The 17,313-nt window shown below is 43.1% G+C and overlaps 1 protein-coding gene across 6 annotated transcripts in view; it reads right to left on the bottom strand.

Annotated features, from left to right (window-relative positions):
- The window catches only part of DCDC2C (doublecortin domain containing 2C), a 59,521-nt gene that overhangs the window by 30,092 nt on the left and 12,116 nt on the right, over nt 1-17,313 (bottom strand). For all 6 annotated transcript variants that reach the window (XR_014155152.1, XR_014155153.1, XR_014155154.1 and 3 more), the window contains exons 6-9: nt 9,513-9,561; nt 3,842-3,995; nt 3,120-3,220; nt 529-588 (exon numbers count right to left, since the gene is read on the bottom strand). Coding sequence is in view for 3 of the 6 variants with exons in the window: in XM_081857155.1 (XP_081713281.1) it covers nt 529-588; nt 3,120-3,220; nt 3,842-3,995; nt 9,513-9,561 (364 nt within the window). In the remaining 3 variants the exon portion in view is untranslated. The remainder of the gene's footprint in view (nt 1-528; nt 589-3,119; nt 3,221-3,841; nt 3,996-9,512; nt 9,562-17,313) is intronic.

Genomic DNA, 17,313 nt, shown 5'->3' with positions numbered 1-17,313 from the left:
AGCCTCCCCCCGCCACCCGGCTTCGGGGCGGGAAAGCCTCCCCCCGCCGCCCGGCTTCGGGGCATCGTCCCGATGCCGGGCGGCGGGGCGAGAAAGCCTCCCCGCGCCGCCTGGCATCGGAACGATGTCCCGAAGCCGGGCGGCGGGGCCGTGAAGCCTGGGCGCGCTGGCAACTCTCCGCAAGGAGCGCTCCCGCTGCTTGCGGAGAGGTCCGCGAAGCCTGTCCTGGACCTCTTCTGAAGGCAGGCGGGGGGCAAAAGTCTTTGTCCCCCCTGCTTGCCTTCCCAGGGGCTTTTAAATCGCCCGGACAGCGGAGAAGTCCTCCGCTGTCCCGGGCGATTTTAAAATGCCGCCCGCCAGAAGAGGTCGGGGGAAGGCGGTTTCCATAGGAACGCATTAATTGATTTTCAATGCATTCCTATGGAAAACCGTGCATCGCAAGACGAAAAACTCGCAAGACGAAGAGACTTGCGGAACGAATTAATTTTGTCTTGCGAGGCACCACTGTACTGCAAAAACAAAACTAACCTCTTCTTCTGTACTCCAATTTGCATAAATGTCTTCATCGTGGACAACCTCAGCAGGAGCCTTGAGTATGATGCATTCCAATAAAGATTTGCATGAACACAAGAAAAGAAAAATGCTCTTATGTAATTTTATGACAAATCAGGAAAAAAAAATCAAGCAATCGACTTGTTTCCCATGTCCCCACTCTTGAAAACAAACTAGTTATGCCTTAAAGAAAGCTTGCCATCCTAAACTGGCGTAACAATACTAACGCTGGCTCCCTCAAGCTGTAAAGCGCTCAGTGTCGTCTACGACTGGACTTAACTGTCAGGGGTCCTTTACCTTTATTTTAATGTGACAGCCTGGAAATGAGTAAAGTCCTCTCAAACAGTAAAATGGACCTAAGGTCCCGTTTTTGCAAATGGTAAATGAGGTGGTAAACTTCTGACAAGACTGCTTCACTTCAGAGAAAAAGAAGAAGAAGAAGAAGAAGAGGAGGAGGAGGAGGAGGAGGAGGAGTTTGGATTTGATATCCCGCCTTTCACTCCCCTTCAGGAGTCTCAAAGCGGCTAACATTCTCCTTTCCCTTCCTCCCCCACAACAAACACTCTGTGAGGTGAGTGGGGCTGAGAGACTTCAAAGAAGTGTGACTGGCCCAAGGTCACCCAGCAGCTGCTTGTGGAGGAGCAGAGACGCGAACCCGGTTCCCCAGATTACAAGACTACCGCTCTTAACCACTACACCACACTGGCTCTCTGGAGTACAGGTGAGAGTTCACAACTGAATGCTTCTTCTGCCCTGGACACAGTAAGTCAGCAGGGCTTTGGATGAGATGGTGGCTTCACAAAGGCATCTTCCATCACCTGCTCTGTAATGGTACATTGGCTTTCAGTAAGTGGGTCATAGGAGTGCTTCATCCGTGGCATCATAAAATCTGCTTTTCCTTTTAGAAAAAGAGTAGAAGGGCTGAGTATATGTGGGTTGGGGGGTAAGTATACGTTTATACAGCAGGGATGTTAAACATCTTTTGAAGGGAATTCTACTTCCTTCCCTCTTGATGCACATACAAGTAACAAGTGCCATTCCCCAGTTTTGTTAAAAGGAAGGAATGACTTTTAAGGTAAAGGTAAAAGGTAAATGACCCCTATATGGTTAAGTCCAGACAAAGGCGACTATAGGGTGCAGTGTTCATCTCACTTTTCAGGCTGAGGGAGCCAGCGTTTGTCCACAGACAGCTTTCCAGGTCATGTGGTGAGCATGACCTCACCACTGCTTCTGGTGCAGCGGGGCACCGTGACGGAAACAAGAGCTCATGGAAACACTGTCTACCTTCCTGCTGCAGCAGTACCTATTTATCTACTTGCACAGGTATGCTTTCGAACTGCTAGGTTGGCAGAAGCTGGGACAGAGCAATGGGAGCTCACCCCGCTCTTCAGATTTGAACCGCCAACCTTCTGATTGGCAAGCCCAAGAGGTTCCGTCGTTTAGACCACAGCGCCACCCACGTCCCTTACTGACTTTAAAACCAGTATATCCACAGTGCAGATCTGTTCTGAGAAAGACGGTGAGTGAAGGGGGAAATACAGAAAGAGAAAAAAAGGGACACAAAGATTTATTTATTTTAAAATTAAAACCCTGACGTTTCAGGCTGTGGCTAAAGGTGCATCCAAAATCTGGAAAGACTGAAAACAAATGGTTTAACAGAACAGGAAATAGTGGTCTACTTTTGGCAGAAAACAAAAACACACATTCAAATATCCAGAACTACAATCTAGCCAGATCTGAGCAATTCTGTCTTACCAATTGCAATAAGCTTTAAGTATACACGTAAGATTTCCATTGAAATTACAACTGAAATCTAATAGCTGAAATCTAAAGGGCACTTCTAAAGGGGATGCAGGTGGCGCTGTGGGTTAAACCACAGAGCCTAGGACTTGCCGCTCAGAAGGTCGGCGGTTCGAATCCCCGTGACGGGGTGAGCTCCCGTTGCTCGGTCCCTGCTCCTGCCAACCTAGCGGTTCGAAAGCATGTCGAAGTGCAAGTAGATAAATAGGTACCGCTCCGGCGGGAAGGTAAACGGCGTTTCTGTGTGCTGCTCTGGTTCGCCAGAAGCACCTTAGTCATGCTGGCCACATGACCCGGAAGCTGTACGCCGGCTCCCTCAGCCAATAAAGTGAGATGAGCGCCGCAACCCCAGAGTTGGCCACGACTGCACCTAATGGTCAGGGGTCCCTTTACCTTTAAAGGGCACTTCTGCATATCACCAGGCCTATTCTATTCTTCCTCCTTCCCATTGCGGCCCCTTGCTCTACCCAAAACCCAACACTAGATGCTGGAGGACCCCTGAGAGATGAATTCAACATAGTAGATGGGGAAGCAGCCAGAAGGTAAAATTGCAGTCACCATCCTTTTGTGTATGCAGAACTGCTTTCTGCCCTTACACAGGGCAGACTCCATCCATCCTAGTCAATGGGATTTAAATGCACTGAAATTTGCTGCATTGCGGCCAGTCAGTCATGCCCAATATTTGTTTCTATGCACAAGCAGATGAAAGAGAGAGAGAAGTGTTATAATCAATTCATTCAGAAAGAAGAAATGTACTTTAAATCTACCTGGTCAACAGGTACTTCCACTTGCAAATTTTTATCTTCTTGTATTTGCTGAGCCTCTTTAATTTCTTCTGGGGGTTTACGAGCTTTATAGACCCCACGTCCTGAAAATAAACAGGATTAAAATATATCTGTATTAATCACTATCTACCCCACACTGTGAAAACTACCAGCATAAATAAATTATAACAATATTTAGGCGTAGCTAAAAAGCAATTACTTCTTTAAGGGCAATGTTTGTATACAATAAATATTTTTGAATAACAGCAGTCTGATAAATTTCATCATTTTGAAATGTTTTACTTCAAATTAAGTAATAATAAAAAGGAGGCAGAAGATGATATGATGCAAAGTTGCAAGAGTCGTGTTATAAATAAGAGAGACATTAACAGTTACTAAATATTGAGCTTTTATCTAGTAAAAGAATATGGAAATTATGCTGTAATTGTAAATTTAAAAACTTTTTCAGTGAGAACATTGAAAAAGACCTGTAATGTCTGCAAATATGCACTGGTTTGCATTTGATTCTTAATAAGCTTCTTTTTTTAAGGCTTAGTTTCTCTGGTGCACATATTACACTGAATACAAGTATTTTGGCTTAAGTGACTATGTACATTTTACAACTGGAGAAAGATAAGCATAATATGTAAACCAGGACATCAATACCAAATCTGCCTGCATTTAACTATGGGGTCTTAGGTACCAGATACAATATTTTGTGTTACCATCATCGGATGTCAGGTGCTTATTAGCCTCAGCGTCACGACTTGCCTTCTTGGGTTCTGCGTAATAAACTGAAGACCTATCTCCTGCTCCTCGTTTGGATGGTGGTATGGCAGGCTGCATGCCGGCTCCCCGTTTTGCTTGTTCTGTAGGAGGCTGAAAGAACATCCAAAGAACATCTATTCCTTTAGATCTGCAGCAAACGACTACTCTAACAACATTGTTAAAAGATTCAGAAACTAATACAGTTCAGTATTCATGGGCAGCAAAATATCTCAAGCTGCAGCTGCCTCTGGTTATATAAGCTATTCCGGAAGGCAAATGCCCTTTCCCCAACACTCTGTTTTCCTTTTGGGTCGGGGGCTTGTTTCAATAAGTACTCGGCTTTCAGCAACACTGCATAGATCAGGCATAGGCAACCTTCGGCCCTCCAGATGTTTTGGACTACAATTCCCATCATCCCTGACCACTGGTCCTGTTAGCTAGGGATCATGGGAGTTGTAGTCCCAAAACAGCTGGAGGGCCAAAGGTTGCCTATGCCTGGCATAGATCCTGGAACCTACCGAACACAAGTCCTTAGTGAGTTGCCTGGTACAGTTTTTCTTTCTCTTATAAACTAACATTTTATGGAAGAATGGACTGATCCAGAAGCTGCTATGTGAAAATTCATAGCTTTGCAGTTGACGGAGACATTGTACTTCAGTGTTTGAAACTCCCATTGTTCTAGGCACATTTTGTGACAAGGAGTTTCACCCATAACCTAGGTTTAAGGTGCCATTTAGCTCCTAGCTTTCATATCTCAGTTTCTATTACTGCTTCAAACAAAGCACAGTTGTTATACAGACCTACAGTGGTACCTTGGGTTACAGATGCTTCAGGTTACAGACTCCGCTAACACAGAAATAGTACCTCGGGTTAAGAACTTTGCTTCAGCGTGAGAACAGAAATCGTGCTCTGGTGGCGCGGCGGCAGCGGGAGGCCCCATTAGCTAAAGTGGTGCTTCAGATTAAGAACAGTTTCAGGTTAAGAACGGACCTCCAGAACGAATTAAGTTCTTAACCCAAGGTACCACTGTACTGCAATAATCTCAATACATTTTAAAATTATCAATCAGTCAATCAACCATTTTATTTGTATGCTGCCTATCCAAAGTTAAGACCATGCTCAAGGCAGCTTACAACACATTTATCAAATGCATAATGACAAGCATAACAAAAGTAGCCATAAACAATTCAAAACCTCAAAAAGTACACAAAGGTTGTATGAGATACCAAAGTTGTACGAGATAGCAAAAAAAAAGTAGCTTTTCAAGGGCCAAGTGACTGGGGTATTCAGCAAACCTACATGAAGGAAAGTGTCAGCCTATTCTAAAAATCAATCTCTCTCTCACCATAACAAAGTGGAAGGCAAACCAGAAGACATTTGGCTGTTTTCCCAAGTGAATCTCATCATTTGAGTGGGAGCCTACATACTTCATCATACAGCACACATTTAATCTGAGCATTTATTAAAATGGAAGACTGGCTAACATTTGAACTCTAGCGCAGCCTCTTCATGATCTTGACTGATGACAGGGAATGTTTCACATTTATTGTGAGATACAGCCCTGTCCCTGGAATTACTAATCTGAAATGTCAGCTCTGAAGCAAACATTCTTCTCTGGACTTTACTCATCTGGCATAATGCATTAAACTGCTGGGTTTTATTGGTTAAGTTCCTTTGATATAGCTCTCTTCCCTTAATGTTATTTTTTTCACCTCCTACAGTTTCTCTTTAGTACTTATGTTATGTATGTATGTATGTATATGTGTTTGTGTACAAACACACACATATACTTATACTGAGAGAGGCAGGCAGGCAGGCAAATGTTCAAATTAGGTCTAGTATTTAATGTAAAAACACATGCATTCAATAAATCAACAAAAGTGTTAAAATATATGCAAACACCACTATTTGCATTTTTATTACAGGTTTTAATATTAACAGAGACATTTTGCAGCAGCAGAAGACATGTAAACAAATTATTCCCTGTTGCTGTTTCCTAAAGCCTTTTTTTAACTACTGTTTTATTACTCTTCATGACTCTAATACCTAATACAAAACTGAAATAAGCAGGTAAACAAATTAGATTTCAATTCGCAAAGACAACGTGCTGCATTTATGTTACCCTCTTCTCAATCTCACAGGCATACAATTCGAAGAATGCATGAGAGCCCAATACCACTTTATGGAACTACCAACACATTACAGTCCAAAGCCAGGAGTCGCCGATTGAGTCTATAACAGATTCACTGCCTGTGAGCTGAGTGATATCTGTCTCTTACATATGCCTGGGATTTGCTTAGGCTTGGCTACCTGCACTGGCATGAGGGAGGGTACAGTAGTATCAGTGCTGTGGCACATAATACATCACACCATGCGGAGAGAAAAAATTAAAGGGCCCCCTGATACACAATATAAATCACCACCATCTTTATTACATAGTTTGGAAATTCTTCTCATGACTCAACTTCAAGACAGAAGATAAATTTACTTGTAAGAGATCTTTTGCATTAAAAACACACACACACACAACCTTAACACATTTATTGTGGCATGAACTACGACCGACATATTCTGCAACATGAGCTACAGCCTGCTTTATCCATTGCAAAACCTGATGAAGATCTCTATCATTTTCACGATCTGTGACAATGTGGGCCACATTCCAATGGTGAGCAGGGCGAAACAAAATGAATCCTTAAAAAAAGAAAAATGCACACACACGCGCGCGCACAGAGCACATTTCCAGCTCTTTCTCCACTATAGCACATGTCTGCAGGTGGCTACAAAGATTCCTCTGCCAAAGGAATTTTCTCTCCCGATCTTAGCACTATGTTCTCTCCCCTCTCATTCTAGTGCTTATCTCTCTTATCTTAGTGCTGTGCTGTGGTGCTTAGTGCTAAGATCAAAGATAACATTATTACTTTGCCAGCTCTTTAAGGGCTTGTTTTCAATCTAATGATTAAAACATGGTAGATGCACCAAATGATCCATTAGTCATGGCAAGATGACTAATGGTAAAAGCCATAAAACGACACCCCCCCCCCAAAAGCCATAAAATCACATGGGGTGATTAATAGGTGGGTGAGGCTCTGGGACAGGCCTAGCAGAGCAGCTTGAAGGATGTGGCTGGCTGGATTAGGCCTGCAGGCCAGAAGTTCCCCACTGCTGCTCTGAATTTAATTATATAACTTTTAAAACCTAATACGTTACTATCCATCTTAAGCCCATATGATAAGAGGGCTATATATCTAAACACACAAACAAGCAAACAAGTTGTAACTCTTTACTTCCTTTCCAAGAAAATGACAAAGTGTTCCATTACTACATTACGTTACTATTTTAGTTAAATGTTGCTTTTTGGTGAAAAGCAGTATACAAAGTCTAAAACAAAATGTGAAAACAAGGAAATATTGGGTGAGAAGACCTATAACTCGCCTTCCTTTCAGTCAATAAAAAGCAATATTGATAAGGATGTCTTTTATAGGACAAATAAGGTTTCACATGCAAGTCTGACCCAACGAAGCAAGCAAACCTATATATCAAGTCAAAAATAAGCCCCACTGAAGTTAGCAGGGCTTGATCCAAGGTATGTGGATACAGGATTGCAACTACCGACTGTTTAGTCATAGCATTTTCAGAATGAGGTGGGTGTTTTTGCTTTGGTGGCTGTGAAAACATATCCCAAATAGAAGACTACAGGTGTATGATTGACTGCTAAGGGCAGACCGCTGGCTAGTGCCTTTATGACATCACTAGAACCAAATACCCTCATCACTCTGAAGGCGCATTAAAAGTGAGGCATTTGAACGCCAGGCAATATGAATCTCCACAAAAGGCAAATGTGATTCACTCTGCAGAGAGCTTTAGGCAGCTAAAGACCAAGCACTCATTAAGTATTCACTGTACAGTTAAGTCACAGTCCAATGGTATCCAGGTCTACTCAGAAGTAAGTTCACGTTTTACGGGGATCTCTCCCATTTAAGTGACAGTCTGGACTTTGGTTCAGAGTTGGCACTGGAGAAAAGCATATTTGCCTTTAACAGCTGTACAGGCAGGCAGAAATTCAACAGGTTAAGCCTCTTCTGGTATAGAAATGCAATTAGGGGAAAGCTTTACCATGACTGCCCCCTCTCTAATTTTGTGTGAGACACCATGCCTCCCAAAAGCAGCCTAATTGAGTTATGCCCCCCCCCTTTGTGACTGGAACCCACAGCAGCCTCTCAAAACTCAGAATGTGCTCGCTGGTCCAAAAAAGTTGGTGCCCCCCTAGTCTAGTGGCTGGGCATGATTAGGACTGAGAAAAAATACCTCAGTTCAACCCAAAACTTGGTGGCTTTAGGCAACTCACGTTCTTTAATAAAAGTTGCTTCTTTTTACTGTTTGCCGTATCACATTTAAAACATTTCTTCTTCATGTTTTACTTCTTCTTATTACAGATAATTCCAAGCTCAGGTAACAAGATTCACCCACATGAAAAAAAAATGGCCCAAAGCCTATAATAATATAAAGAACAAGACTGTAGCGTTCAAACACAATTGAAGGTATTTTAAAGAGATCTTTTCCTTCTTATTTGCATATTAGCTATTAAAAGGAGACAATTTTGAAATAAAGTATTATTGTAGCGCAAAGAAATTTTGCAGGGAAACAAACTGTGATAAATGTTTTGCAAATCACACATTACAAGGAAAATGAAACAAGGGGGGGAAAGACCCCCCCCACGTGCTAGTAGAGTATGCATAAGCCAGCTCTGCCCCTGTGCCACCCGCTTTTCAGGCCACTTCCAGGTTGGGGTGATGTGCATTTGAACGGTTGCACACATACTGGACAAGCATGAAATGGGTCATCACCTTTCTTGCCAATGGCAATGGATAGGATTCAAAGAGCTACAGTGTATAAGACGAGCCCAGATTTTGAACATCATTTTAGAGTAAAAAAACATAGTCTTATACACGGAAAAGAACGGTACCTTAACCACACTTAACAGTTTAAGCATGCCCTAGGATTTTTGATTCCATGTACACACACCTTTAAAGATGAGATCTCTGGCATATCACAATCTGCTGTTCAAAGCTACCGGAGTAATGAACGCAGTTGGCACTGTGGCCAGGGAGCCAGGAGGCAGTATCTCCTTCACAGCACAGACTGCGCTGTACAGTTCTTTGGATCCCAACTACAGTAGTACCTCGGGTTACCAACACCTTGGGTTACAAACATTTTAGGTTACAGATTCTGCTAACCCGGAAGTAGTACCTCGGGTTAAGAACTTTAACTCAGGATGAGAACAGAAATCATGCGGTGGCAGCGGGAGGCCCCATTATCTAAAGTGGTACCTCAGGTTAAGAACGGTTTCAGGTTAAGAATGGACCTCCGGAATGAATTAAGTTCATAACCAGAGGTACCACTGTATAGTAATTCACACACATTGTCCATGCAGAGTTCCATGTAGACAGCAGAGCCTTGCAAATCCTTGAAGTTGGGCCAGAGATTGAAATCCATTTGGATGAGCCAAACTTGAATTCATCCGAAATTTGTCTGTTCGACAGTGAGCAGCTGTTGATGCAGCATTTTTAAATGTGAGGAGATGAGAGAATATAATAATGTTTAAAAAGCCATTATAAATAATCTTACCTTTTTCGGAGGGGGCCTTTCTAGAGGTCCAGGTGTGTTAGAATAATACCTATAAATATAAAGTGTAATTTATTTAACGTGAATATTTATAAGTGTAAAGCTCAATAGTACAACCATCTTGTTTTAAAATGCCGTTATCTTTAAAGGTAGTACAAACTTAAGTATTGCCCATATGGATTCTGACTCTCATCAGCCCTAGCCAGCATGACCAATGGTCAGGGATGATGGGAGCTGTAGATCAACAGCATCTGAAGAATCACAGGTTAGCCATCCCTAGTCTACATGATAACTGCAGGTCTATCTCAGGCAATAACCAATTGCCCACAGACAAGCCAGGACATATTGCTTGGTTTGATGTTTTGCAATGGTCTGAAAACAGCTAATATATTTCTCTGTATTGGTCCAGAATGGTGGACCAATAAGATGGGCTAACCCTAAAGACTCATGGAATCAAGTGAATTCAATACTCTGCAGGCTGTAAGTACCTGCAGCTCACTCACTCCTGGTGATAACAACTAAGGAACTATTGCGTGGTCTCTAACACACCTGGTTCAAATCCTTTGGTGCTTGGTGCTTAACTTCCACAGTCCACAAACCATGTGATGAATAGTTATGGGTAGAAGCTTCCTTCCTACAACTTCCCCTAGGCATGTTCTTTCTGCTTAGAAAACTGTTTATCGATATCTGGAAGCATGTAAATGCTTCCACCATCATTTATTCTTCTAAGAGGCACCAACATCCAGTTGGCTTCTTGAAGTTACAAATAGAAGAAGAAGAGTTTGGATTTCATATCCTGCTTTATCACTACTCGAAGGAGTCTCAAAGCGGCTAACAATCTCCTTTCCCTTCCTCCCCCACAACAAACACTCTGTGAGGTGAGTGGGGCTGAGAGACTTCAGAGAAGTGTGACTGGCCCAAGGTCACCCAGCAGCTGCAGGTGGAGGAGCAGGGAATCGAACCCGGTTCCCCAGATTATGAGTCTACTGCTCTTAACCACTACACCATACTGGCTCTCAAATTCTCAATGGGTGTTTAATATAATACTTTTTTAAGGGTGCAAACATTTTGCTTCTGAAGGGAGTGATTACTAGAGACCATGCCACTTCTTAGAGACCATGACACTTCTTAGTCAGCAGCAATTAAAAAAACAAAAAACAAAACCATCTTCTAACATTTTCCTTATTTCTGAAACTGAATACAAAAGGAGGGCTGCAATCATTTAGGGCAGGCAACCATAGTTTCTGGCTTCAGTGAGACAAATGTCTGCGCAGATAGGTACAGAATTACAATTTATTTATCATATGCAGTGCCAAAAGCAGGGAGTGGCCTATGTATTCTGTGTCTCAAATGTTGTAAATTCTGCGAGAAAGGACCCCAGATTCTGCAGCTGGAATAAACTGTGCAAATTAAGAATATGTCATACCATCTATTGATCAGGCATAATTGATTTTATATCCATGATTCGTTTTTTTAAAATAAAAAAAAACATGGGGCAGGGAAGCTGGTGAAACAGGAAAAAGGAAGACTGAAGGAAGACATATTCAAAAGCTTCTTTATGAACAATGTATGCTATATATTTTTAAACATGAAAATTAATTTACTCAGGATATTGGAATAGATCACAGACCACACTTTCTGTCTAATGAGGCAAAACTTTGGATGTAAAGAAGGAATACTGCCCTATTTTATAAGAGAAAGAGAAAGCTGTTGACCTCCACGTCAGAAGAATTTGCTAAGTGAAGCAGATCTGCTGTCAATAATTCTGCCATAAGTTTTAAACAAAATAAAAATAAAAATGCAGCTCTTACTATATTTACAGAAACAAGGCTACTGCCTGCCTGCATCCTGTACTGTCGCTCACTACTGCAGTTTCTAGGAAGAGTTTACACTCAGCTGAAGCAATAAGCTTAATTGGTGGGACAGACTGCCTTTCTATTTATAACCATGGCTGAAAATAGTAAGGCTGTAGTCTGCATAACTGTGCAACTCGGCCCCTTTGTAGCTTTCTACAAAGTCCAGAGCTTCTGCACAAAGGTTGCGCCCCCACAAAAAAACAAGAAACAAAACAAAAACACACTGGGCATAACCCTGAGTACAAAACGAATGAATAACCATTACAGTGGACGCTCGAGTTGCGAACGTGATCCGTGCGGAATGCACGTTCACAACCTGCAGCATTCGCAACCCGCAGCGGTGCATCTGTGCACGCACGGGTTGCAATTCGGCGCTCATGCACAAAGCATGATTTAGCTCTTCTGTGCATGCGCAACCACCAAAACCTGGAAGCAACCCATTCCAGTACTACGGGTTTTGGCGCATCCGCAACCCGAAAAAATGCAACCTGAAGCCTCTGGAACCTGAGGTATGACTGTATTTAAGTAGAGAGCGAGAGAATGTGAATAACTTTTACAAAGAAGGATCTAAGTCATGGCCTATATCAAGATAAGGAGGCTTAATGAAAGTGTGGGCAGAGCTCCAAGAAGTCAGTCACCTGATGTCTCTCAGCTAAAGGAATCTGATAGAGAGTGACTGGGGCAAAAAAAAAAAAAAAAGCATTCTAACAAGATGGTCTGACTGACCTTCAGGAATGGACCTTCAAGATTCAGCTCTTGAGCTAACTCAGAGCAAATGGAAATACATTAAAGAATGCTCTATGACAAGTGTTTCCTGAAAACGAGCTGCCCTCAACCATAACCTCATAAGCAAAGAGATGAAGGCATTTAGGTTGGGGAACAAGCACTAAGAATATCTGTTTTATTTTACACAAGCCTAATTGGATCAGTATGAAAGGTGGAAACAAAACCTGAACCACAGACCAAGAAAACTCTCCCAACATTGTGGGGAGAGTTATTGACGTATGATGAAAGGACGTCTGATCGCTTCAAAACCAGCTTCAGACACAGAAAGTAAACTGTGGTGAGATAACAAACATTACTGTGGGATGGAATAAAAACAATGGGAAAATACTTGGCCATCTGAACTAATTCAAGTCAATATGGCTAGATAACAGTTGCTGAGGGGCAAAAGAGCAAAGAAGAGCTCCCACCAGGTGCCAGCTACATGGTGGACTGTTCCAGATGCTCTGCTTACGCCATGTTGGTACTCAAGATGACCCCATCCTTAATTGGTAGTAAGCTGTAGCATGCCGCTCATACATAGCTTGCTATGATCTCCACTAATTGGCCAGCTTGGATGGTACCCTTATCTGTGGGCCTGGGAGGTTGGGCACAAAGAGGAGAAACATTGGCAATGTTTGGGCATTTACCACCTGTTTTCCCGTGTGACAAATGCTATTCCATTGTATAATGAATGTATGCATCTTAGCTTGGGTGCGGACAGTCCCTCACTGGACTAAGCCATCTCCTTGCTGTGGAGTCCGTCCCACAGGTGCTCTTCAATAAAAACACTGGAAGTGGTCACTCTGGCATTTTAGACTTTGTCCTTGGTTCTTCTGCAAAACCCAAACTCCTGTGAGCCCTAGACACTATGGCATAGAGGCTTCTAGAACATGCCTTCAGTGTGCCTGCAAAGGATGCTGGCCAGGTTGAAACAAGCCTACAAATCTCTTCCACTGTGCTGGTCCTGGGGGGTTACCGTGTGGCATGGTCTGAGTCCAGGCCAAGGTCGAGGGTGTGGTATGGAGGCTGTCCGTCAAGGCTGAAGCGGGGTCCAAGGCAAGGAGTCAGGTGTGGTCAGGAACTCTGGCAGAAGAGCAGGACAGGGTGCCGGCAAGAACAGGTTACCAACAATGTTGCTCCCGCAAGCTGGGACTGAGCTGGCTGGCTTTTATCTGCCCCGAGGCATAGGGCGGTCTGATCCACAGGTGACTCGCCTCTCCTGGCCTGGAGGCGAGCACTCCTCCTGTGAGAATTTAGTTCCCTCCACCTCTCTGCCCTGAGCCTCTGCAGCTCAGGAGAGGCTGGAGGGTTACCGGACCCAGAGGCAACCTCACCTTCCCCTGACGGGGCTGAGAGTGGAGCACCTGCAGGCAATGGGTCCTCGATCACTTCCGGAGCCAGAGCAGATTCAGCTGGTGTCTGCTCCTGAGGATTCGGCACAGGTGAGGGCCCTTCAGGTTCAAGCCCCAGCCCCGGCTCAGCTGGTCCCGGAGGCAGGGACTCCTGTGCAGGCTGGGATTCCTCAGGTTCAGCCATCACATCCACATTTCTGTTGACTTAGGTCAGGCATTCCCACACTTGGCCCTCCAGCTGTTTTGGGACTACAACTCCCACCATCCCTAGCTAACAGGACCAGTGGTCAGGGATGATGGGGATTGTAGTCCCAAAACAGCTGGAGGGCCAAGTTTGGGGATGCCTGACTTAGGTGGTACTTTCATAAGCAGAGGCTGAATGGTCATTTGTTATGGATGCTTTAGTTGAGATTACTGCACTGCAGCAAGTTGGACTCAACGACCCTTGGGATCCCCTTTCCAACTGTTCTGTGAATCCTATGTTCCTCAAGCAAGTTCACTCAGAGAGGCAGCCAGGCCAGAACAGTGAACACAAGAGTTGCGCTATGCTTTCAACACATCCAGCTCCCTTCCTGTGTCCAGTCAGAGCAAGAGCTCTGAAAGGGGGGGGGGAGCAGCTGTAATTGCTCAGACTCACTGCTTGATTCTTCCACAAAGGGGAAAAAAGGAGGGTAGCTCTGAAAAAAAAAACAGTGAAGAAGAGATCCTAACAGCTGCTGGCTAGTAGATCCATTGAAATGAATCCAACATTCTTCAATTCTTTCACAAAGTAGTATCTCTTGTGCTGCGCTGTCTGCAAGATCAAGTTCCCTGTGGTTTTCTGGGTTTGTTTTGCACCCCCTGCCCTGTTACTTTGATGGTAGTTAGTGGTTTCCACTAACTATGCTCAGTTTAAAAACTTTTAACAGTTTAAAAACTTCTTCCCGTAAAAATAAAAAGGGGGAGGAATCAAACCATGATGCACTTTATTCAATGAAGATTTGCACTGAAGTAGATCTATAATTTGCTCCTCATTGATTTTACTACCATGCAGAATCTATCACCTCTATGACATAAATCAGGCTTCCTCAGCCTCGGCCCTCCAGATGTTTTTGGCCTACAACTCCCATGATCCCTAGCTAGCAGGACCAGTGGTCAGGGATGATGGGGATTGTAGTCTCAAAACATCTGGAGGGCCGAGGTTGAGGAAGCCTGATATAAATACTAAAATGTAAGGTCTCTGTAAGAACAAGCCAGCTTCAGAACCACAGAGGTTAGTGGTAAACCACAGAGGTTAGTGATAAAACCACCATCCTGGGTTTGAATGCAATGACTAAATTTAAATGAAATTGGCACCCAAAGCTGCCAAAGTGCTCCTACTAGGAGTGTGTACACACTATGCCTTTAAAGCACATTCAAAGCACATTCTCTCTCTCAAAGAATTCTGGGCATTGTAGTTTACTCTTCACAGAGTTACAATTCCCAGAAATCCTTAACAGACTACAGTGGCTGGATTTGTGTGTGTGTGTGTTTTTTTACGGGTGGATGCAAGGAGGGCAGAAAAGGCAGGGGTGGGGTGGAAGCCCAACCAGTGTGTGCAGTGCTAAGACATGGTTTAGCATGAAATGTAAACATATCCAAAATGGGCTAAGGATTTTGGTTATAATATTCAGTTAAGAGTTATGGGAAAAGTTATGGAACAAAGGAATTCAATTTACTGCCTGTGGTGCTTTAAAAGAAAAGGTTATGATAATGATGTATAGAAGGTATATAACACCAACTAAATGTGCTAATATGTATAAGACTAGAAATAAGGAAATGTAAAGAAAAGGATGGAAATTTCTATCATATGTGGTGGACATGAAGTAAAGTAAAACTTACTGGGAAATGATATATAATGAGTTAAAGAAAATGTACAAAAGTACATTAAAAAAAAAAAACAGAAGCATTTTTATTGGGTATAGTAGGTGAAGAAATCCTGAAAAAAGATCAGAAATTATTTATGTATGCAACAATGGCAGCAAGGATTCTTTTAGCCCAAAAATGGAAGCAGCAGGAATTACCAACAATAGAAGAGTGGCAGATAAAGTTGGTGGAATATGCAGAACTGGCGAAACTGACCGGGAAAATCCAAAACCAGCGCGATCAAGCCTTCCAAAAAGATTGGAATAAATTTGTACAATATTTGAAGGAAATTTGTAAACAGTTAACAACACTTAGGGAATTAGGGAAACCATTAGACGGGAGGGAGGGAAGTCGATTAGCTCATATAAGCAAAAACATATGTGAATAACAAGGATGTATTTAAATGTTATGAAATGGAAAATTAATAATATATATATATATATATATATATATATATATTTGCTTTCGTAGATTTTCACGGGTACAGGAATGCAGGTTTTGGTGTCCTCGGGTGTCTTCCCGTGTAAAAGTTGGGGTGTCTAGGCGACGTTTCGACGAGGTCTCACTCGTCATCTTCAGGCTGGTGCTTTCGGCTTCTTGTTACTAGAACAGAGCAGGATCTCAGTGTTTGAGTTCCTATAAATACTGTAGAGGGGGTGTGGTGTATAGCCTCCAATGTTCTGGGCAGAGAGGAAGTTCCCAGGCTAGTGTGCCTTTTCTTCTTTTGTTCCTTAATTACTTGAGAGATATCTTGAGTGATTTCTTGAGTGATATCCTGAGTACCACTTAGGTGGGTCATTAGGTGTGGATTAGTTGTTAAAGTCTTTGTGTCTTGACCTCTTGAACTTTGTGAAGAGTTTTCCTGAGAAGATGGCTGTACTGTACTTAGTTGTGCTCTGGCTTGGCTTCGTGTATAGGGGCGAGCTGTGGTTTTGTGGCTTGTGTCAGCCAGATCTGTGTAGGGATTGCAGGGGGGTGCAGCATCCGGAGGTGCCACCATGGATTGGCTACTGGATGGTGTCTGTAATTCATCTGTGGAGAGGGTCTGGGTTTGGGTCTGGTGTGGTTGATTGGTGTTGGCGTTCTGTGTGCCTCTGGATCTGGTGTCAGTTTTTGTGGGGAGGGCTAATTTCCAGATGTCTGGCAAGCGGGATGTGTCGTCACGCTTGTTCATGTTGTGAGGGTGTTTCTCTATCTCGATGGCTTCCATGATTATTCTCTTGTGGTGATGTTCCGTGTTAAAGAGCAATTTGGAATCTGCAAAATTAATTTCGTGTCCTGTTTCTTTCATGTGTTGGAAAAGAGAGGAAGTTTTTTCTTCTTTTTTGACGGCATTCTTGTGTTCTGCGATACGTGCATTTATTCGTCTGTTTGTTTGTCCAATGTACGTGGCTGGGCAGACTTTGCAGGGTATTTCATAGATCCCTTGGTTTTCCAACTGGATTTTATCCTTGGGGTTTCTGAGGATATTGGCTATTTTTTGGTTGGTGCAAAAGGCTGTTTTGATATTGTGTTTATGGAGGATTTTGCTAATTTTATCTGTAGTGCCCTTGATATAAGGAAGGAGGGCCATGCCATTGTTTTCTTCTGTGTTTTGGTTTTTGGGCGGTCATCGCAAACCTGTACATGGAACACTTTGAAACCAATGCTTTAGACAAGTCAGAACACAAACCCAAACTTTGGCTCAGATATGTTGACGACACCTTTGTAATTTGGCCACACGGGAAAGAAAAACTGGATAGCTTCCTCACACATCTCAACAACTTACACCCCAAAATACAATTCACTATGGAAATAGAAGCCAACAACCAACTTCCCTTCCTTGATGTCCTAATCTACAAAAAACCTGATGGCTCCCTAGGACACACTATCTACCGGAAAAAAACACACACCAACCGCTACTTACATGCACAATCACACCACCACCCTGCACAAATAAACTCCGTA

The sequence above is a fragment of the Podarcis erhardii genome, assembly GCF_964252035.2.
Source record: "Podarcis erhardii genome assembly, chromosome: 3".
In the NCBI taxonomy this organism is placed as follows: Eukaryota; Metazoa; Chordata; class Lepidosauria; order Squamata; family Lacertidae; genus Podarcis; species Podarcis erhardii.
Note: the sequence above shows the minus strand (reverse complement) of the source record. Positions and strands in the feature narration are given on the sequence as shown.